The following is a 23,878-nucleotide window of genomic DNA, read 5'->3' on the forward strand; positions in this document are numbered from 1 at the left end:
TCAACTGATGTTACAGGAGCAAATTTAAAAGACAATATTTCTTTAACACTTAGAACGGTTTAGTTTGAATTAGACCTAAAATTTGATATTTAGATGGAGCTATTATTAAAATAGTGCTTATTTTATATTAAAACAAGTAAGAGAGCTATATTCGGCTGTGCTGAATCTTATATACCCTTCACCTAATTATACTTCAAAATAAAAAATTGAAATATTTTTAGGTGAAAAATTTTTTTTTTCAGTTTTTTAATTTTTTGGATAAAAAAATTTTTCGAATTGTTATTTTAAATTTTAAAAAAAAAATTCTGTTTTTTAAATTTTTCTTTTGGTTAAAAGCCATCTATTTTTCAATTTTGAATTTTAAACAAAGGAAGTAAAAACCTGTAACACAACAGCGAAAAATAAGTAAGACAAAATTTGTTTTTGATAAACTCAAAATATGCTATTAAACAGTAAAATATGCTCTAAAAACGCAAAATATGACATAAATATGATCTTAAAACAAATATATGCAAAAATATGTATTTAAGGGTAAAATATGCAAAAATATGCACTAACAAATCGATGCCAAAATTCTTAAATAGTTCTGAAACGTGTAAATATCTTATCCATGTGCTCATTAGACTCACCAGAAAAAACATGCATTTGCATATTTTGGTTTCCCTGGTTATCACAAATAGCGGAAAATATATTTTTATTTTTCTGATTTACCAAGCCTCATATTCCATCTACATAAAAAAAAGTAAAAATACAACTTAAAGAAAACCTTGTACTATCCAGCTTAACAACAACTTTGTAACCAATTCTTCATAAAAAAAATTTCTGAAAAATTTTTTACATTTAAATAGTTGTCAAGACCAAACCACTGAAGTTATTAATAAATGTTAAATATTTTTAAGTACAGCAACAACTATAGATTGAAACTACATAACAATAAATCAAATATGCGAAAGTTTTTTTTTTTATTTTGCGCCACTAAATTGTTGATTTCTCCCACAGTGCAGCGTGGACAGCCCCACTCTATAATATTGACACCGCTAACTTGATTGCATTATTTGTGTACTTGGGGTCCAGTCGTTTTAAAAATGTTCTCCCATCACTGCCTCTTAAATTGTATTTGGATTCATCCGAAAAGAGACGAGTATTCAATTTCTTTTCCAAATAAGAGTTTTTTCACTGGGCAATAGCAACCAAGACCAGACTCACAATTCGAAATTATTGATAACCTCCCGGGGAGTTATTTTTGAGGATTTCATAAAATATCTTACTATTAAATTATATTGTATTGCATTAGATTTACGAGTTCTTCCTCTCAAATGTAGCTTCAATACTGAACTTAAATCGATTATTACACAGTACAACATTTTTCAGTTCATTGCTTTGGGACTCAATTCTGACAATTGCACGTGAAAGTAGCCCCAAGAATAAGAACTTCTGCGTCATTAGTTTTGTCAAGTTGGCTGCCATAATAATTTAATGACCATACGAATTTTTTTTCCTCAAGGTGGATTTTTATCACTTTTTCTATATTTTAGCACGGTTATATCTCGTATACCGTACGGAATATCTCTTTTGTGGCTGAAGCAAAGTTGTAGATATTGAATAGTAGGAAAAAAGTACGGAACATACCTACCCAAAAAAGGTGCACCCAGTGCCTTAAAAATCGCAAAAATGCCCATTTTTAAACCAATTTTTCACCTTTTTTGCTCAATAACTGGATTACAAATCCAATTATGAACCGATCACCATGAAATTAGGTCGTGTGATTTGTGTCTATATGAAAGTTATTTATCATGACTTTTGTATGTATACCATCATTTTTAACAGATTTATTCACTTTAAAGTGATTTTCGGAAGCGGGTCTTATATGGGAGCTATGACAAATTATGGACCGATCATAAAAGAATTTGGTACATATAATTTGTTCGGCACAAGGATGAAGCCTGTTGAAATTGGCTGAAATCGGTTCATTATTTCACTTAGCCCCCATACAAATGCCCTCCCGAAATTGGACTTTATCGGTCATAAATGTTTAATTTATATATGTATCTACACAAATTTCGCTCAAAATAAGTTTTATATATATAAAATTCATGTCAAAAAATTTTATTATGATCGGTCAATAATTATTCATAGCTCCCATATAAGACCCGCTTCCGAAAATCACTTTAAAGTGAATAAATATGTTAAAAATGATGGTATACATACAAAATTCATGATTAATAACTTTCATATAGTTACAAATCACATGACCTAATTTCATGGTGATCGGTCCATAATTGGATTTGTAATCCAGTTATTGAGCAAAAAAGGTGAAAAATTGGTTAAAAAATGGGCATTTTTGCGATTTTTAAGGCACTGGGTGCACCTTTTTCGGGTAGGTATGTTCCGTACTTTTTTCCTACTATTCAATATCTACAACTTTGCTTCAGCCACAAAAGAGATATTCCGTACGGTATACGAGATATAACCGTGCTAAAATATAGAAAAAGTGATAAAAATCCACCTTGAGGAAAAAAAATTCGTATGGTCATTAAATTATTACGGCAGCCAACTTGACAAAACTAATGATGCAGAAGTTCTTATTTTTGGGGCTACTTTCACGTGCAATTGTCAGAATTGAGTCCCAAAATCATGTGTTGTACTGTGTTATTTACCCTTCACCTTCGTGAGAAGGGTATATCATTCCGTTTGTAATTTCCACAATATAATTTTGCGACCGTATAAAATATATATATTCTGGATACTTATAGATAGCGGAGTCGATTAAGCCATGGCCGTCTGTCTGTCTGTTGAAATCAACTTTCCGAAGCCCCCAAATAACTTACATACACGATTCATACATCAATATCTCCGGAATTCTTCCGGCTCGGTTGCCATTTAAAATCGAGAAAATTGGTCCACAAATAGCTCAGATATATAAAACCAGGACAACCACGATTTTTTACATATTTTTGACCTACATATATCTGGATTACTAAGTCATTAATATAGACAATGTGCATATCTAATGATAGATATTTCAAAGACCTTTGCAATGACGTAAATAAGACCATAGTAAGTTGGACCTACAATGGATCAAAATCGGAACAAATTTTATCCCTAGTTTTTTTTTCACCAAAAGTTTTTTTTTTGCTAAATATTAAAAAAAAATTTGAAAAAACCAAAAAAAATTTAAATTTACAAAATTTTAAAAAAACAATTCGAAAATTTTTTTCCAAAAAATTAAAAAACAACTTTGGAAAAAAATTAATTTTGTTTACCTAAAAATATTTAAAATTTTCGGATTCGGCACAGCTGAAGTTTAAAAGTATCCATTGTTTAAAAAGTTTCCACTATATCGTCACTCTCTGTAATTTGATTCATTGTATGACACATTACAATTATTCAATTGTACATTGTATTGTTTATGATAATAAATAAGTCAGCATTAAACTATCCCTAAGTAATGCTGGTGGTAAGTAGTAGTTATCGTAAATTATGTTAATCAGTAATTGGTGGGATGTTTACAATTCTCCACTCAATATTAATAGTTCTTTGATCCTTTAAGCGCGAACTTCACTTTAGTGCAGCCATTAACTTAATACAATAATAAATAATACTAACTTTTTACATACCTTTTGATCATCATCATCATGAGTTTTATCATTATTATTGTTATTATTATTATTTTTACGTTTGTAACATGTTGTAGTTTCTGTTACTGTCTGACCGCAATCAGTTAAACATTGAGAACTTGTCATGTCATATTGATTCATTTTAATTTAAACACGATTGCACAAATCAAACAATTCCACCGTATATCGATCAACACTGAAAAATAAATGAACACAAGTAAACAAATAAATACATTTTTAATTAAATTTCATACATAAAAAAATAAAATAAACAAGTAAGAGTGCTATATTCGGCTGTGCCGAATCTTATATACCCTTCACCAAATTATACTTAAATTTTAAATATTTTTAGGTAAACAAAATTTAATTTTTTTTAGTGGTTTTTTTTTCATTTTTTTGAAAAAAATTAATTTTAAATTTTTTTTTTTAAATTTAATTTTTTTTTTTTTAAATTTAAAATTTTTTTTAAATTTTTTTTTGGTTTTTTAAATTTTTTTTTTTGAAAAAAAAAATTCGGGTTCAAAATTTTTTTTCCCGATTTTGACCCATTGTAGGTCCAACTTAATATGGTCTTATATACGTCGTTGCAAATGTCTTTGAAATATCTATCATTAGATATCCATATTGTCTATATTAATGTCTTAGTAATCCAGATATACAGTGGTGGCCATGTAATTAAGACAAAAATTGTTTGCTAAATTCCACGTAATTGTCAATTATTTTTTCAAATATTTCCACAAATATGTATGCATGAGGACTGTTTTAACATACAAGTGTGTTTTATTCGACTGTATCAATTCATACATATTCACAACGAACTCATAAGATTTTTCTACAACTTGACCAAAAATTTTTTTTTTTAAATAAACATATTTTCTCACATTTATATCATTATATTTTTATTATTATAAAATATTCGGACCAAATTTCGTATTTTTAGTTCCATTAGTTTCGGTCATATCATGTTATTAACAGCGGATGTTCGCTGAGGTGGGTCAACGTATTTCCACATATATTTGTCCATATATGTTTTACCGATTTTTCCAAACATTTTTGAGAAACTAGAAACATTAATAATAAATTGCATACCCTTAAAGGTCCTTTTATTTTGGCTCTAACGCACTTAAAATTCAGTTGATGAAAAAAATGCAAGTATTTGTCTTAAATTGGTGGCCACCACTGTAGGTCAAAAATTGGTCAAAAATCGAGGTTGTCTTGGTTTTTTCCTCATATCTCAGCCATTTGTGGACCGATTTTGCTGATTTTAAATAGCAAAATTCTCGAAAGCATGTCTGACAGAATTATTGAAGATTTGGATCCCGAAGATATCTGGGGTCTTCAGAAAACTGATTTCAACAGACAGACAGACAGACAGACAGACAGACAGACAGACAGACAGACGGACAGACAGACAGACAGACGGACATGGCTTAATCGACTCCGCTATCTATAAGGATCCAGAATATATATACTTTATAGGGTCGGAAATGAAAAATGTAGAAATTACAAACGGAATGACAAACTTATATATACCCTTCTCACGAAGCTGAAGGGTATAAAAAGAAACATTAAAGAAATTGTGTAATATGTATTCGAATTAGAATCAATTAATATACAACAGCTGAAGTAAATTAGCAATAGCTAAATCCAAAAATTATAGACGGTACATAGATAGAAACAATATCGAACAAGGCGAAATTTTACCACATTTTTTATATTCACAGTTTTGTGTGAAGTTTTATAATTTACATACAACTTGTGCAGGGTAAGTATTTCTGTTAACCCTCATATCTGTAGCAAAGCTAAGGCCAGACATTGGTATTCCTGGATTGAAACGCAGGTATCTACATACATATGTAGTAAACTCATATGCTTGCAAGGCCATTTAGAATGGAGCGAAAAGAAATTGAAATAAGCAAGAAATTCCTGATACGATGAAATGCATTTTCAATTACTTAAAATATTTAAATTTTAGATGAATTGAAAATTAATTGTTTGTTTTTGAAAGCTAATTAATATTTGTTTTTACTGAAAAAATACATAAATGTTTGCACAAATATCAATTAAAATAACGTTTCTTCAGAACTTTAAACTGGGAGTCTAAAAGTTCGAGAAACTTTTTAAATTATAAAGCAAATCGGAGTGCTGCATCCGAAAACATCGATGTTTGTAAAAACAATATATTTTTTAAGGAAATTGTTTTCTGTGCGATCAAGATTTTAAATGAAAACCAGACATTTTCCTGGTGCAATTTTTAATTAGAGTACAATATAGGGACGTATTACGCGCTAAATTTTAGGTTAATGTCTAGGCTATATATTCAATCTGGCTGTATCTTTAAAGGTGTTTTACTCATATCTCAGCCATTTTCTGAATTACAACATAAATATGCAGATTATTTTTGGGTAGGATTTTCAATATCAGATATATTGAAACTAATATTCAAGTCGGACAGACTGACATCTCTAAATCGATTCTGCTATATATAAGAACCCAAACTGAATTTTGGGACACTTTCGAGAGTGCAACGAAAAGTTAAAGAAAAAATACTGGCCTGATTACCCTTAATGATATTACGCGTGAGTTCTTTTCGCACCCGGAGCTGAATTACGACTGAATACACTAAAGGCCTTATTCATAATCAATTTTTAAATTTATAAATATTTTAATTTAAAAATTGATTATGAATTCCATATAATAATAAGTACATAATAGTTTTAAAAAATTGTATAAATTTTACCATTTAAGAGAATGATATTTAGCACGTGGCAATTGCCACGTGCTAATAGAATTCTATTCAAATTATATGAATGAAATTATATGAATGGCCAATCAAACTAAAAACACACAACTTCCAGACCTTCAAACGAACATTTTAAATGAAGGAAACGTGATTATGAATATTAAATACTTAACACAATTTAATTCTCAGGTCATATCACATTATTGCACTTTTTTCTACTGTATAAAAAATACAAAATCTAAAGATACACGGTGGGAACAATCGTGCAATATTTTGTAATTTTCTAAAATGTCCGCTTTGACATGGATTATCCCTAATTAAGGCGCCTTTTCACGATCGCATTTTACTAATATTTCGCATTTTACTATTCTTCATACAGGAAATAATAAAGCAGTGATCGAGATAAAAAAATTGTATTTGGATTATAATTCCGCTTTCTATTTCCTTTCTAACCTGACCAGCTATAGATTCTACAAATATCATTGATTCTACAAAAATAACTGCTAATCGATCTATTCCTTAACCATTGCGAGAGTGAGAAGTAAAACTCTCGAAGGTAGCGAAAAAAAGTTTATCGGGGTTGTCATAGAATCCAATCATTGCCGGAATCGGTTTTGAAAACGACAAAAAGGTACATTTGACTTCAAATGTAATTTGTTGTTAAATCGATAAAGAATTTAATTTTAGATCGAATATAAAACCGATAACTTTCGATTTCACGAGACCAATGTACTTTTTTCGGTCGTTTTCAAAACCGATTCCGACAACGATTGGATTCTATGTTCATAATTTTCATTGAATTTTTTTATCTTCGTCTGTGAACAGCTTTGTACAAACTAGAACATAACATAGACAAGAGTTGTCCATACGAGACAAACTCCCGCACATTAAATTGGCTCGTAAAGACGGATGTAAGCGATGAAGCATTTTATCTCCTTGATATCATTGTTCATCGTTAAAATTACCTCAATTGGATGTTCAGAAAACTTGTCGCCTTTTGGTGCTGATTTTGGGATCATTTCACATTTCATTTCAATCATTCCACAATCGTAAATTGGATGATATTGATATGGATTACATATGGTTTCAATAAGACATGCCATGAATCCCGTGGAACAATTTAATTACTTCATGTGACAATTCCTGGTGGCGTACTCTTTCGTTTTTGGCCCCTAGATCGTGTGATTTAACACCATTGGATTTCAATCAGCAAAACCATGGAGGCCATTTGCGCTATGTTCTATTCTATACATAACCCTCAATATTCAATATTTATTTTATTTTTAAATCTTTTTGAAATTGCTTTAGCAGAATAAGTTTTTTAAATAGTTAGTAAATATGGCACCATTTGCGAAAATTTCAAAACCAAAATAATAAACGATTATAATGCTGGATTGAAGCAACAAACTACATTTAATACGTCAGCAGATTAAAAAATTATTTAAAAAAAAATCGTGAGACAGGTACAGTAAAAATACAACGCATACTTGGGAAGAAACTCTCGCAAAACTACTCCAAAACAAACTCACCAGGAGATTATCAATAATCTAAAAATGGCCGCAGGGCAAATGAGGCTAGTCTTGGTTGCTATAATAAGAAAAAACAATTTGCCAATGAATATTCAAACAGGTCGAAACAGAGATGGAATACTGTTCTTTTTTAGGATGAATTCAAATACAATTTGAGAGGCAGTATTGGAAGAACATTCGTAAGATGGTAGGGGGTTAATAACAAGTAAAATGTCCACTTTTGAAATGACACAGCAAAACGCCAAACGCGCAAGCTTATTTTTGGGTAGTAGAATCCAATCCAACTACATTTTAAAATATCAGATTCAAATCAGGAGATATTGCATTTTTAAGGGTATATTCAGGTTTAAAGGTATACAGGACAGTCACACATTTTGTTCGGAATGGTTTCAATTCCGTAGTTTTAATTCCGACCGATTTCATTTTAGATTCTTCAGATTCCACCTAACTTATTAATTCCAAAAATATTTATAGTTCTGTATTTCTGATATTAATTTGACAGCGTTTTTTATATTAAAACAAAAGTGAAGTTTTTGGTACAGAATTTGATAAAAAATTTTATAAAAACAAATAATTACAATGAAATATAAATTCCACTTTGAAAATTGAAAGTGGTTTCATTCCGAAAGAAATTTTCGTTTTACTTTTTCTGAAGATGTGAAATACGGAATTAATTCCACTTTCGATCGGAATGGAATTCTGTGACAGGCCTGATTATCCAAAATAGCCATAGCCAAACTTTAAAAAGCAATATCTCCTGAGTCTATCAATGAGTGTGTCAATTTCTCGTACTTAAAGTGTAATCTTCATTCAGGCCCAGGCACATACACTTTATTAAAAATTCAAAGTTTATTTCTCAAAACATTATCTCCTGATTCTGGGTCCGTATACCATTGGATTCTGCGACCCAATATTAATTTTACGTGTGTCAATTTCTCGTACTTAAAGTGTAATCTTCATTCAGGGCCAGGCCCATACACTTTATTAAAAATTCAAAGTTTATTTCTCAAAACATTTTTCTCCAACCAGCCCACTGTAGAGACAAGAAAACTACGAAACTATATTTAATTAATTCATATTAAAAAAAAATATATTTTTTTTAATTGCCACAATCAAGTAAAATATAAGTACATAGGTACAAAGCAAAATACATATTTCGCCACAAAGATGAAAGGGGGAACCTTTCACCAAAACACAAAAAGAAACATTCAACGCAAAGAAAAAAAATACCCAAATAAAATAATATTTTGAATAACGGCCAAATGGTAACACATAATTACAATAATGGAGCAAGTTCACAGCAACAACGACAACAAATAAAAACCAAAATAATTAAACAACCAAGAAAAACCCAAACGAATCGGATCGGATAAACTATTCGTTATCGTAAGAAGAATTACAATAAGAACGATAAATTTACGCGAGCAAAAAAGCATTGAGTGTGGTCAACAATTAATAATGAGAATCGAGAACAAGTCTAAAGAGATGCAATGTAATGAGATTAGTTGAGATGGTAAAGAGACAAACATAATTAAAATCATTGTAACAACCAAAAAAAAACGATATTATAGATAGTGAAGAAGAAGCAAACAATGCACACACGTGAGAGAAATATTGTGTGGGAATAAAAACAACAAAAACAACAGCAAGAAGAAATTATAAAATAAACCACAAATGAAAAATAAAACAATTTGTTTGCATAATAAATTAATATGTACAGATGGATGTTGATGATGATGATGATTTAAAACAAAAACGGAAAAAGTTTATCAAAAAAAACTATTGCACAATTAATTAAATTTTTTTTAATTTCTTTTCTCTCACTCACATAGATTTTACTGATCTGATTTGCAGTTTCTTTCTATTTTATTGTTATTTTCTGACCAAATTTTATGGTTGTCAAAATAGACTTTTTTATCACTGTATTATTTAAAGAATATTTATTTTTAAACGAAAATATTGCAATTTTTACTGCTCTCTTATTTATTTAGTTAACAAAATTTTTCAATCGTTCACGTTTACGTTCTGTATCACTGAACCGTTGAAACGATCGAAACTAACTGAAACTTTTACAATTGGGATCAAAAATATTGTTTGTATATTCTCTTCTTCCTCATTTTTTCAGCTGTTGCTGCTTTCTGCACTTTCAATTCGACTCGATTCTCAGATGGCAACATAAACTTGCGAAATATTCGTTCATACTTTCGTACATACATATGAACATTAAATGAAAGAAAGCTGTCTGAAATTAACACACACAAAAATATTATAGCAATAAACAACAACAATATAAAAAAAATATAATAAATTAACAAAATAACAAGAACAACAAACAATTAGTACCCAATTGAAGCAACTGTTTAATGCAATGTTGTTGTTATACCTGAACAGCTACTCAGCCGAACAGCCCCAAAGCACACACAGTGATAATGTTAATTTAACATTTTGATGAAAGCTTTTTTTAAATATGAAACTACTAACATTTATCTATGTTATTCCTATTAATCAGGAGAGAGTTTTTAGCTAAAGCAATTTGAAAACTTTATTGCAATGAAAACTTTCCCAAATATTCAATACTAGGTCATAATCCAAAAAAATTCTTTGGAAATTTACTATATTTAGTTAATTCTTCATTAACAGAGAAACCGAAATCATACAAATGCGTCCTTTGGAGGCGTACATAAAGTACTTAGTTATTAGAGTATCCAAAACCGTCAACCGGTTTTTAATTTTCCGTCTTCATTAAGTTTTCGGTTAACTGATTTTAACTAAATTTATATTCTTAAGCTTATTTGAACATATTTTTGGAAAACTTTGACCCCTTTCACACTAGGCAATTTAGTTGCGCAAGCATGCAAAATTTTCTTCTCCTTAACCCGACAATACCTCTGGCATCTACAAACACAAGAGACTTGCGCAAATAAATTGCCTAGTATGAAGGGGTCTTTGATAACATTTTTAAAATTATATCGATTTCTTTTATAGAAATTTTTAGCATTTAACAATAAATAAAAATAATTGCATAGAGTTAGACTCCTTAAATATTTAAAAAAGTACAATGTCCAGCGTTTCTCCAATTTTTTTATCCCTTCCAAAAAAATAGATTTTTCGAGCCCATCAAAATAGGTATTTTTTGTGAGATGATTTCATCGTTGGGATCAAAACTCTTTCCGCCAACACATTTCTTCAGGTTTGGAATCAAGAAATAGTCACACGGTGCTAAATCCAGGGAATAGTGCGGAAATGGCATTTCGTAGTCTAATTCATGGATTTTTGATATGGACTCTGCGTATGTACCCTTTTGTGCATCCGATTGTGAGCAAACGCGGCAGACATCTTGCGAAAAGCTTTCTCATACACAAGAGATCATTCAAAATTGAAACCACTGAGCCATGTGAGATTCCACAATCTCTCGCACTTTCAATCTCCAATCGTTCAACACCATATCCTAATATTTTTCAATTGTTTCTGCTTTAGATGTCATAAATGTCTTATCACTTGGCCGACTCCAATTTATATATATTGGTCATTTGACACATACATATGCGCTCTTTGTAGTTAGTTAACAGACCAAATGCAATCTATTGGAGAGTTGTCAAAGGATGGTTTGTTTACAAGCAATTGATTATTGGACTGTCTATGATATGCCGTTAGCTGACTATTTGAGGTCAAACAGCACCAGTACATGTTAAAAATAACTAGTTATATAGCTGATAAAGTAACCAGTTAAGTAGTTAGTAAAGTAACTGACACTATGTAACCAGTATGTGAATCCAATGCGTTGACTACTTTGGACCAGCTATCGGACAGTCTCATTGGTATCTAAAAGGGTCAATTGACCCCCTGCTTAGGACATGCACTTTTTAAATTTTTATATTAATCCATTGTGTCAGACTTTATCAAATGCTTGATAGATATCTGTAAATAATGCAGAGCAGTATTGTTTGCTCCCGAAATTTCCGGATAAGGGTTGTTATTCGATTCACCTGTCCAACAGTACTTTGTCTCCTTCTGATACCAAGTTGATGGTCAGGAATAATGTTATTAGTGTCATTATATGGTATAAGACTTTCAAGGAGCAACTTTTCGAGCACAGAATATACAGAAGTGTCAAATTTGACGTTTAAAAAACGCCAAATCAGATGTTAGGGCAGTTCTCATAAAAAGAGATAGCAATATATTTTGTACTACAATACCAGTAATGTGTTAAAGCAAAACGCTATATACAACACGAATTTGGTAGACAAAGAAATGTGAACAAAACAAACAAATAAATTTGTAAGACAATTTTTTCGTAGTCTGTGGCACAAAATTTTTTAAAATGGAAAATTATAAAAATGTGTGTATTGTTTACGTGTAAATTTAAATGAAACAAAATTCTTGGTTGTTTTTTACATTTGCAAAATAAAACTCCACATGTACAATGGCAATTAAAAGTAAAATATTACAAAAATAAATGATTGCATCAAACTAAATCGGAAAGAAATTGAATTATTGCGGCAGAAAATTAAGAATAAAACAAAATGAAAAGGGCAGTTACTAAAAATGAAACAAATATAGAACTATATTATTTTCTGTCTCGTGACGCCTCTGTATACTTTGTGTTTTCGAGCCACCATCTCATTAATAACTAATCGTCGAACTAACACAATATAGTGTACTATTTGGTGTAAACACATTTTGTAAGTGCTTAGCGAATATCTATTTTACTGTATCAATGTAAAAAAATCATTCGATTAGGAGAACATCTATTTGTTTACTATTCATTTTAAAAATCATAAATTTTTGAAATCACTCGATTTACAAAACATCTAAGCCATCGAAACAGCCGCGAGAAGAATCCGGGAACTGAATCTCGAAAATTCGACTGTACATATCTACTTGGACAGCCTTGCATCAATCATGGATCTTAACTCCAACGTTATTAGGTCGAAATGTCTTCTCAATTGTATCCAATCACTGACTGGCACAACTGACACAATATCACGTCGTGTTGATATGGGTTCGAGGACATGAGGGCATCCGGGGAAATGAAGTATCTGATGAATGCGCAACCAACGTGTCGTCCCTAGACGTAACTCTTGCGCAAAGTGATATTTACACTCCCTTAGTGACCGTATCGAAATTGATAGATGAATGGACTTTGTGTGAGACGGAACTCAGGTGGACGAATATTACCAATTGTAGAATATCCAGAATGCTCTGGACCACTCTGACAGAGGATAGGACTAAGACTCGTTTGTCTCTTAGTAGGAATTCGATTAGGCTTCTTACGGGTATAATCACTGGGCACTGTATGATTTGACACATGTCGGAACTTATGGGTTACCCACGTTATAGCTATTGTAGAAGTTGTTTGGATGAAGAGGAGGAGGAATCGGTACAACACCTTCTATGTGAATGTCCAGCCATACAAGAGCATATACTATTATATCTTGGTAGAGCTCTTTTCCATGATCTGGGGCCGAATTACCGCACTCGTGATCGAATGAACTATCGTATCGAAAAATAATTTCGATATCGAACGCTGTAATCTCAAATAAGAAAATTACGATCGATTTTACTCGATATCGAATGCGGTAATTCGGCCCCTGGACTGTCTCAGAGATGTGTCACTAGTAAATATGATCAGATTTGTTAGAAGTACCGGCTGGTTCTCACGGGTACCACAGGAATCACATAGTCAACGAAATTAGGGAGGGAAACTAATCTCCCTTTAGGTAAGAATTCTCAGCGTAAGGAAAAGTATTTCTAAGGATACCAAAATGGACCACAAGGCCTCCGAGTGAACTCGCTAACTTGCGAGCAACCCGCGTAACCTAACCTACAGAACATAAATTTACAGAAAGGAAACTAATTACACATTAATACAAAAGTAAACGAAAAAAAATATGTAAAGTTACAACTTCAAAACATCAGAAATATGTTCTTTAGATGCTAATTTTGAGTTTGTTTAGATATAAAGCAGTTGACTTTGAAACACTAAAAGATTTGTTAAAAATCTGTTGATAAATGATTAAATTATTACGGTAGTTTAAAGTCAGGATCACCCCAAAAAAAGCAAAATATGTACTGCCAATCATGGCAGAACAAGCAAGGTACAATTATTAGAAAGTACGCTCTCAATTATAATTTCCCTAAAATGTCATTTACATACAGAAAGAAAGAAAATAAAAAACAATTAAAACAAAAGTCAAAAATAAAATAATATACATATTTTAAATTTACACAATATTAAACAATTTTCATTTTCATATTTAATTACAAAAATGTTCATAAAATGTGTTGTTTGTAAATGTTCATTTGAACAAAAATATGTTAAATTTGTAAAATGTCCAGTAGATAAAATAAAAGTTTGGAGTGACGCATGTGGAGTAAATCTGAAGAAACACTCCAAAATTTGTATGCATCATTTTAAAAACTCAGATTTTATTGAATTGCATCAACAATCAAAACGAGCTCGTTTAATGCCTAGCGCTGTACCTTCTCAGATACCAGTTAAGGGACTAGCAGATTTTTTTATGTATGCAAATAATTTATCTGGTAAGAAAAATGTGTTTCATAATGGTTACAAAACCAAATCCATTTTATATATAATTGTGCCCCAAGTAATTGTTTGTGTTTAAATCGAACTTAAGGTCAAAATAATAATATAAATAACGAATTAATTTATGAAGATGATTTTGAAACTCCATCAAAAATCCCACCCTCTTTAACGGTCTCAAGTAAGAAGATCTTTGATTTTTTAAAGTAATTTGTTTTAATTTATTTTTAACATAAGATCTTAATGAATTTCCAATTGAACTTGGTTGCAAAGACGATGTTATTTTATCAAAAAGTCATGAAAAACAATCTCTATGTTCGGATGCATGTAAGAAATCAGGGTATGAGTTTAAATATATAATTAATTTCTTTTTATAACTTAAGTTCAAGCTGAAGTTACGACATATAATAATGTCAAGTCGTTAAATACACATAATTCAGTCACAGCTTTGTTTGCAGATGAAAGTAAGTAGCTAACTTTTATCACTCTTAGTTAAATATTCAGAATTAATTTAATTTTATAACATAAGATGAAAATGAAATTCCAACAAGTAGTTCTTTTATCAGAAGATTAAAACGAACAACGACTGAAATCTGTAATGATGCTACATTTTTCTCACCAAGTGTATATCTGGATGACAAAAACATTGTAAATACAGTTTCAGTTTCCAAACTTAATTCTCGACCTTCATTACTACAGGATGCTAGTGTACAAACTGAGTAATAGTAATCATCCGTAGTTTTTGATTTTATTTATTGCCAACTCTTACGATTTCAGCAACGAATTCATAAAATGTTCCCTTCTTGAAGAAAATCTCCAATTAAAAAAACAAATTGCGATGCTTTCTAAAGAAAATGCGAAACTTAAGGAACAAAGTAATGAAATCGAAAAAACCATGTCGTCAATCGATACCATTTTTACAACAGGACAGAAACGTAAACTTTTAAATCCAAATAAGAGGATACGTTGGAACTGGGAAGATATTTCATATGGAATTTCGCTATATTCCAATGGTGCTAGAGCCTATCGTAAGCTTTATAAGGATAATTTCCCATTGCCTTCGGTGGACACCCTAAATCGATGGGCAAGAAAACTGCAATTTCGTGAAGGATTGCAGACAAACTTAATAGCCCTAATGAAAGATGAAGATCTTCCTCCTATAGCAAAAGTGTGTGTAATTTGTTTCGATGAAATGAAGGTGGCATATACATATGAACACGATCCTTCTATCGATTGCATTCGATCACCTGTGAACTATGTTCAAGTTCTTACTGTGAGGGGTTTAATAAAATCTTGGAAACAAGAAATTTTCTTTGATTTTGACAGAAAAATTGACAAAACCCTGCTTTATGAAGTTTTAAGCACTTTGGATGATGCCGGATTTGATGTAGTCGCTATAGTTTCTGATATGGGACCCTCCAATCTGTCCCTATGGAAAGAACTCAATATAAGCACAAGTAAGATTTGTTTTTTTAAATTATACAAATAAATAGTATGGTTCATGATGAATTGGGTTCACTCTATTATTTTTTAATATTTATATACATATTTTGCCCACACATTATAATCATGTATTATTATATTGTCTTGAAATGTTCATTTTTGAAAAAGATATACTTTTAAAAAGTACTCCTCATATTGTTGATATTAATTTTTGTTTAGATAAAACCTGGTTTCAAAATCCCAAACGTCCGGCAGACCCTATTTTTGTTTTTGCTGACCAGCCACACCTTCTTAAACTGATAAGAAATCATTTTTTAGAGACTGGAATCATATTTAATAGCTCTGTGGTTACTGCACAAACTATTATGCAAGTTTTAAAATGTTCAAAGTCAGATTTGTCAATAACACATGCCGTGAATGAAGAACATCTTAATCTTAAGCAATACAGTAAGCAAAAAGTCAAATATGCAGCTAAATTATTTTCCCACTCTATGGCCAGTGCTATTCGGCGGTGTTTTTCTCTTGGTGTAGAAATTTACAATCCTATTAACACCGCAGATCTTTTTGATACAATAAATGATTGGTTTGACGTTCAAAATTCAAAATCCAAAATATATAATAATATCCCAACAAAAGAACCATATGGGAAAAATCTTAGTATACAGGATGAAGTTCTAAACAAAATGACCAAATTAATGAGTGAAGTGATAATACCGGGCAAAAAAACTTTAGTTCAATTTCAAAAAGGAATTATAGTTTCAAATAAATCTTTGCAAGATTTGTATCAACATCTCAAAAAGAAGTATTCAATAGAATACTTAATAACAAGTCGTTTAAATCAAGACATTGTAGAAAATTTTTTTAGTGCCATGAGAGGCAAAGGCGGTTTTAACGATCACCCAAGTCCAATGCAATTTATGTACAGATTTCGAAAATATTTACTAGGTAATATACGTGTTTATTTAAGTATTTATTTATAATTTTAGAAATTATTTAATATAGCAAAGAACAACGAACTTATAAATACTGGAAATACTGAACATGATGAGACCAAAAAATTTGAATTTAAAAAGGCCTGTTTGCAAATTAGCGAAACCGATGTCAACAACGAAATTGACCAAGGACATGAAATGCAAATTCTTAATGAAGCTAATGAACTGACTTGTGTCTTAGACACCCAACTTGATTCTTTTGAAGAAGATGCTTTGGAATATGTAGCTGGATACTTAATACAGAAACTTCATCTTTCAAATTATGAATCAAAAAGTAACGAAGAAGGCTTCACATGGGTTGATCAAGTATCTAAAGGCGGTCTTAAAAAACCAAGTGCTTCATTTTTATCCAACTTAAGAGAACTCGAAATTATATTTAATACCGTTAATGGTAATTCCATAACAAACGTTAGTGGTTTTACAAAATATTTTTTGGACAAAAGTTCGGAAAATATTCTTCCAGAAAATGTTAAATCATTTTTCTTTAAAATTAGAATGCATTTCCGTATAAAATATTTAAACAAAAATTTAAAAAATAAGAAAATTAAAGATAGAATTGTTGCTAATAAGAAGATGCTTAAAACACTAATTTAATTTGTATGTAATTAAATGGCTCACTTATTATTTTTTAAAAGAACTTTGAAATAATTACATTATTATTTTTTTTTAATTACATTATTTAAGCAGAGATCACAAATTACTTTTTGTTACCTGTTACATACATAATAATGTGAATATTGTTTTTGTTATAATAAATTACACAATTTGAATTAATCTGTTTATTTTTGCTAACGATATGTAGTTAATCAACTAAAATTTGGGTTTGTACTTTAATATATTGAATACTAGACAGTAAGGATCTATTTACGTTCCAAATTTCAATAAAATCGGTTCAGCCGTTTAGGCGTGATGCTCAAACAAACAAACCAACAAACAAACTTACAAAGACATTTATATATTTATATAGATTTAAAGGGATGAATTAATAGTTAGCAAAATATTTATAAACTCAATTTGCATTTATAACAACTTATGTATAAATAAAACATATCATATCTGAGAAACAAATATTCTTTAAATTGCAAAACCAAGAGCAATGATTTTAGTAATACTTTTTTCGACATTGTATGTAAAATTCGCTCTGAAATTAAACCTTTTTAAGTTAATATTAAAATATGTAAACCGCATATAATCACGTTCTACTGTATAGGGGTGAGTTTTGTGCAGGTTCTACTGTGTTTAAAATGTAAACAAAATATTTTTAAACTAAAGTCATTCTGTATTTTATTTTGCTTTGTTTCTCACATTTCTGTAGTTTGACATAACAAGGTAAAAAAATTGACAACTCTCCCTAATAATTGTACCTGGTTGATTCTGCCATGCTGCCAATTAGGTTTAAAAAAAAGAAAAAACCGAAAAAGTAGAAAAAAAATTATCACCAAAATTAGCATAACTCATTTATTTTGTTATTAATTACACGATGGAACTTGGAAAACGATCTAGCATGGGTTGTACATTACAAATTGTATCAAAAATTTCAGAAACACCCTCAAATTCAGAAGTTATTCTAAAAAAAAAGGTTTTCAGTGATGTTCGTCTACTTATCGACCTGTAACTCAGTCAGTTTTTATCCGACTTTAAATTTGTTAGAGGTATTTGAGGATGTTTCCAAATGGTTGAAAACGGTTTTAGTATGTCCTCACCTAGGCCTACAACCCACATTAGGTCGCTTTTCAGGTTCTGACAAAAAGTGTTATTTGTAGCATAAAAATATTTTACTGCCTTACAATCAATTTAGGCGAGAAAAAATGAGAATTTGTTGAAAAAATTGTGTTTTTTGAAACGTAAATGACCGTAACATAGTATTTTTTCTCTTTTGTGTTTAAAGTTTAAACTTTAAGAATATCGTTATTTCCAATGTCTGGGCTAAAAGAAAACTAACTTATCGCATTCGTGATAGATTGAACTTTCGTAGCGAAAACTGATTACTTACTCAAATCGTTTATTTTGAACTTACTCCAATTTTTGAATTATGGACAAACCATAAATTTAGTCCGGCAATACTTACCTGAAAAAACATCTTTATAACCATGTTCACAATTATTTAAAAACACAGAAACGTCCACCCACTTACCTGAAATAAAACGTTTAATGCTAAAAATAATTTTGATCAGCAAATGTTTGGAAATTTCTAAAATTTTAAACATACTACGAATACAGTTGATTGTATATGTACTTACGTATATTTTATAAATAAATGACGTCTATTTTCCTTCCAGCGGATACAGACACAGTGATGTTTAACACAAATGTTGAAAACTCTACAAATACATGACTGCGTCATTAGTGTTCAAATTAAAAGATACAAATTCATTGTAGATATCTATAGATTCAGCTATATCATGGTTTCGTTAAAATATTTTTAGTGTTAATGTACTTTCGATTAAATTTAAACAAACAAAAAATTCCTCCAAAAATGTTTACGAAACGCATGTGAAAATAGATTTTTGCATACAATGATGGCCACGTATTTAGCACATCGATGTTTTTTTTATTACTTTCCTACTTGTTTTTTATAAAATTTTACATTCTAAGTTAATATGTATTGGCATTTGTTCGATTTTCAGAACAAGTTAAACGTCATTTTAGTTGAGTTGTTCTGTAAATCGAGTGATTTTCAATAACGAATAATTTACACAACTGTTGCACAGTTGGCGAACTAAAAAAAGTGGAAATAAATCTGTAATTTCGGATACACCATTTTTGTTCTCGATCCGATTTGAAAAATGTTTTTAATTTCTTAGAAAAGTATAAATATATTTTCGAAGAATTTTAGTTATTTAAAACTATTTTTGGTTTTGTACATCATTAACATACATATTCACCCCTATCGACAATAACATGTGAAATTTATATTCCCATGAAATATCAATTTTCCTCGAAGCGAAAATTGCTATCGCCATATTTCCATGAACTTTTCATTCACAATAGTTGATTTTGTTCGTAACAGCGGTTTATTGTTTACAAAATTTCACAACATATGGGGAATTTTTTCACATGAACAAAGTTGATGAACTAGAGAAAGGAACATATTTCATGTGAAATATTGATTCACGATAGAGGTGAATATATACATCGATAACAAAGAACAAGACTTAATTTTACTTCATTTAGCTACTTTCAAAAAATTTACAATTGTTTTGGAGCATAGCAACATGTTCTTAAATATTTTCAAATGAAATTTTTAGATTTGCCTTATTTTTATTCCATAAGAAGTGTCGTAAATCCCGTAAATCGATTCGAAAGCAAAAATGTTGTAATAGTTTCATATCGTGGGACTATATTCTATACCCTCTATCATAGATTTTCATGAAAATGAGTTTTTGATGGCAAAATAGACATCAAATTAATACGAAAGTGAAAACTAACACATACATACATATTTATCTTCTACAGAAAAACAAAACATTGGACTTCCGAATGAAAAAGTGGAAGTAAAAAATCAAAAATTTGTAAATAAAAGAACTTTTTTCATACGATTATTTTCACTTTCGTAATATGATAGGCCTGGGGGCAAATTCTCCCACTCATAATAGAGTAAAAACTCGTTCGTTATCGTGCAGAATTATTCACCCCTATCGGCAATAACATGTGAAATTTTGTTCCCATGAAATATCCATTTCCCTCGAAGGGAAAATTGCTATCATGATATTCCCATGAACTTTTCATTCACAATAGTTAACTTTGTTCGTAGCAGCTGCTTATTGTTTACATTCCATCTAAAATTTTCACAAGGGGAATTTTTCACTAGAACAAAGTTGATGAACGAAAAAAGGAAAATATTTCATGTGAAATATTGATTCACAATAGGGGTAATTATAATTATACCTTTCACCTTCGTGAGATGGGTATATATAAGTTTGTCATTCCGTTTTTAATTTCTACATTTTTATTTCCGACCCTATCAAGTATATATATATTCCGGATCCTTATAGATCCGGACTTTTCCGAAGCCCCCAAATAACTTACATATGTATACAATTCATACAACAATATCTCCGGAATTCTTCCGGCTCGGTTTGCTATTTAAAATCGAGAAAATCGATCCAAAAATGACTGAGATATAAGGAAAAAACCAGGACAACCTCGATTTTTGACCTATGTATATCTATTACTAAGTCAATAATATAGACAATCAGGTCAATTATGAAAAAAATTACCCTGGGCTGAATATGGATATCTAATGATAGATATTTCAAAGACCTTTGCAATGACGTATATAAGACCATACTAAGTTGGAATTACAATGGGTTAAAATGGGAAAAAAATATATTTTAACCCGAATTTTTTTTTTACCAAAAGTTTTTTTCCGCTAAATATTAAAAAAAAAATTTAAAAAAACAATTCGAAACATTTTTTTTTACATAAAATGAAAAAAATTAATTTTGTTTACCTAAAAATATTTAAAATTTTTATTTTGAAGTATAATTTGGTGAATGGTATATGTCAGAGACCGAAAATAACGGGTTCATTTTCATTCAAAAAGAATTTCACAGATGTAAATTGGGGGAAAAAAAGAAAAAACCAAGATGTATTTATTTACAGGTGAAGTCAATAAGCCAGCTGATTATTTTTTGTTCGATTTGTTTTATATTTTCTAACTGTCAAAGTTTATTTACTTGTATTTTCCGTTTCCTAATTGTCAGTGTTAATTTATTTAAATTTAAAATTGTTTTCAGTTAGAAAAAGTAAAATTATAAGAAATTTTACCAATATTTTAAATTCAAAATGCGATCCTGCACTATTTGCAAGAAAAAATATGAAAAGGGTGGTGGAACATTGTTTAGAATGCCAAGTCCCATTTTTGGAATTTTACAGGAGAGACAAAAAGCATTCAAATTTTGTTTTGCTAAAAAATAAAAGTAATGCCTACAGAAACTTATCTTTCTTTAATAAATAATGGACTTGTCGCGTTTGCGAACTAAGCTAACGAAATACTCTCCCCTACAGCTCTTCAGAGCTGACAATATTTTAATTGATGTTCCAATTGTGCACGTTTGGATAGATCACCTATGGAGCAAATACTATCTGCTGACGGTTGGAACATTGAATAACTTCCCAAAGCTTTTTACAGTTTGTTTTAATTAAATCATAGTTCCTGGCTTAGTGTTAGACTCATGTTCCTTGTATTTTTATGATGCTATCTGTGTACCCCAAAATCTTGAAGAGTTTCGTCACTTTGTATCACCAATTTCATTTCAGAATTCTCTTTTTAAAATTTTGTTAAGAAAGAAATCATTTGGTTTTTATTTTGTTTTTTAATTTTTTTAATCAGCTGTTGACTTATTGTTTGACTTTTAGAAAATATTTTTACAAAAACAAAATCCATGTTGTTTTTGTATAGTTGTATTTGTTGTAGAATTGGGACTACCTGTAAATCATTATGCCATGGAAAAAACAATCCGATGATTTTTTTAAAGATCGAATTATGTTAAACTATCCAGTTTTCATATAAAAATAACGAACAAATTAAATAGGGGTCGCCTTTTTAAATTGTTCGTTATCAGCCCAATTATGAATAAAAATTCCCCGGGAGTTTTTTCCCTTTTAAAATTTTTCCTATTCAAATTCAATGGGAAAAAACTCCCGGGGAACAAACTCCCGCGGAATTTTTTATGAATAAAAATTCCCCGGGAGTTTTTTCCCTTTTAAAATTTTTCCTATTCAAATTCAATGGGAAAAAACTCCCGCGGAATTTTTTATTCATAATTGGGCTGTATATCTTTGGCATTTACATTCGGATCTTAAAGTATTATATCAATGTGTTTGTCTCGAAAAGACTTATGTTTTGTTCTAAAGAACATTGAGATCAAGTACATCCACTAGATTTATGTTCCTAAAACCCTAATATCCGAAAATTAAAACTTGCAAGAAATCATTAAACTTTTGCTTTAGATAACTCCATTTTTTCGAAACTGTCTTGCAATAATACTTTATATTAGGGGGTGTACGGGGATTTTTTATTTTGAAAGCTTATTTGTAGAGTCCGACCGAATATTCGGTTTTGAATTAGGCCAACAATCGGCCTAATACAGGGTGTGTTCGTAAATGAAGTAAATTTGTGTAAAAAATTTTACCTAACAAGACTCTCAAATTGCCAGGTTATCCCAGATCGATTCAAGTTAGTCCCTAGTCGACCTATGTATATCTTCATATGGGAAGCTGGAACGCTTAAATCTAGTTATTAAAATCAAGAGTGATAATGGTACTCCACCAGTTGATACGTTAAGTTATAGAAGGTACTCCACCAATTTACGATTTTAGTTTTAAATGGTACTCCACCATCGATGTTGAATTTTGTATGGTCTCCACCAGGGTTTATGTAAATTAAGACACACGGTTGGTGCAAACGACAGAAACGAACAGAAACCGTTATACGAATCACACACGTGCCAAAACGGACCTGATTGCACTTAAAAAATAATTACAATGACGCGCGAGTTGTCAATAATCATAGACGTACTTTGCGACTGATTTTTTTAAATTAATGGTACATTTCAATAGTATCGGATTAAGCTGAATAATGAAAACCGACCAAATCGGTTCGGCCTGAAAAAAGTGATTTGTAAAGAAAGGCATTCGATTTACATCACATATTAGAAATTAAATCGAAGAATGTTAAACGAACTCGGTTTACAAAGCGCGTATTTTTCGGAAATACATTACAGATCTGTATGTGATAATTGTATATGACATTGTTAAAAACCTAAAGCCTGTATTTGTGAACTAGAACGAACAAACAAATATTAGTATTGAAATCCTACTGTTAAAAGTAAAAAAAACCAGTCGTTATTAAAATTGGTTTACTATTGTCAAAAACAACATAAGTTGTAAATTTTTTAATTAATTTTAAAAACGAGTAAATTGTGTATGTCGAAGTAATTTTAGAGAACAGAGCGCAGTTGAAAAAAAAATAAACAAAAAAGAACTAAATGAAAAAAGCACTTAAG

At 30.3% G+C, this 23,878-nt stretch overlaps 1 protein-coding gene across 2 annotated transcripts in view; it reads right to left on the bottom strand.

The window, feature by feature from the left end:
- The window catches only part of LOC135963302 (progestin and adipoQ receptor family member 3), a 45,166-nt gene extending 35,224 nt beyond the window's left edge, over window positions 1-9,942 (bottom strand). Inside the window, exons 1-2 of one of the 2 annotated variants that reach the window (XM_065515092.1) lie at window positions 9,718-9,942; window positions 3,618-3,813 (exon numbers count right to left, since the gene is read on the bottom strand). In XM_065515092.1, the coding sequence (XP_065371164.1) occupies window positions 3,618-3,758 (141 nt within the window). In that variant the 5' untranslated portion in view covers window positions 3,759-3,813; window positions 9,718-9,942. Of the gene's footprint in view, window positions 1-3,617; window positions 3,814-6,179; window positions 6,212-9,717 lie in introns of those variants that run through there. The other variant, XM_065515093.1, reaches the window with a different exon arrangement.
- Window positions 9,943-23,878: the final 13,936 nt, after the last annotated feature.

Source organism: Calliphora vicina, chromosome 1 (assembly GCF_958450345.1).
Source record: "Calliphora vicina chromosome 1, idCalVici1.1, whole genome shotgun sequence".
Classification (NCBI taxonomy): Eukaryota; Metazoa; Arthropoda; class Insecta; order Diptera; family Calliphoridae; genus Calliphora; species Calliphora vicina.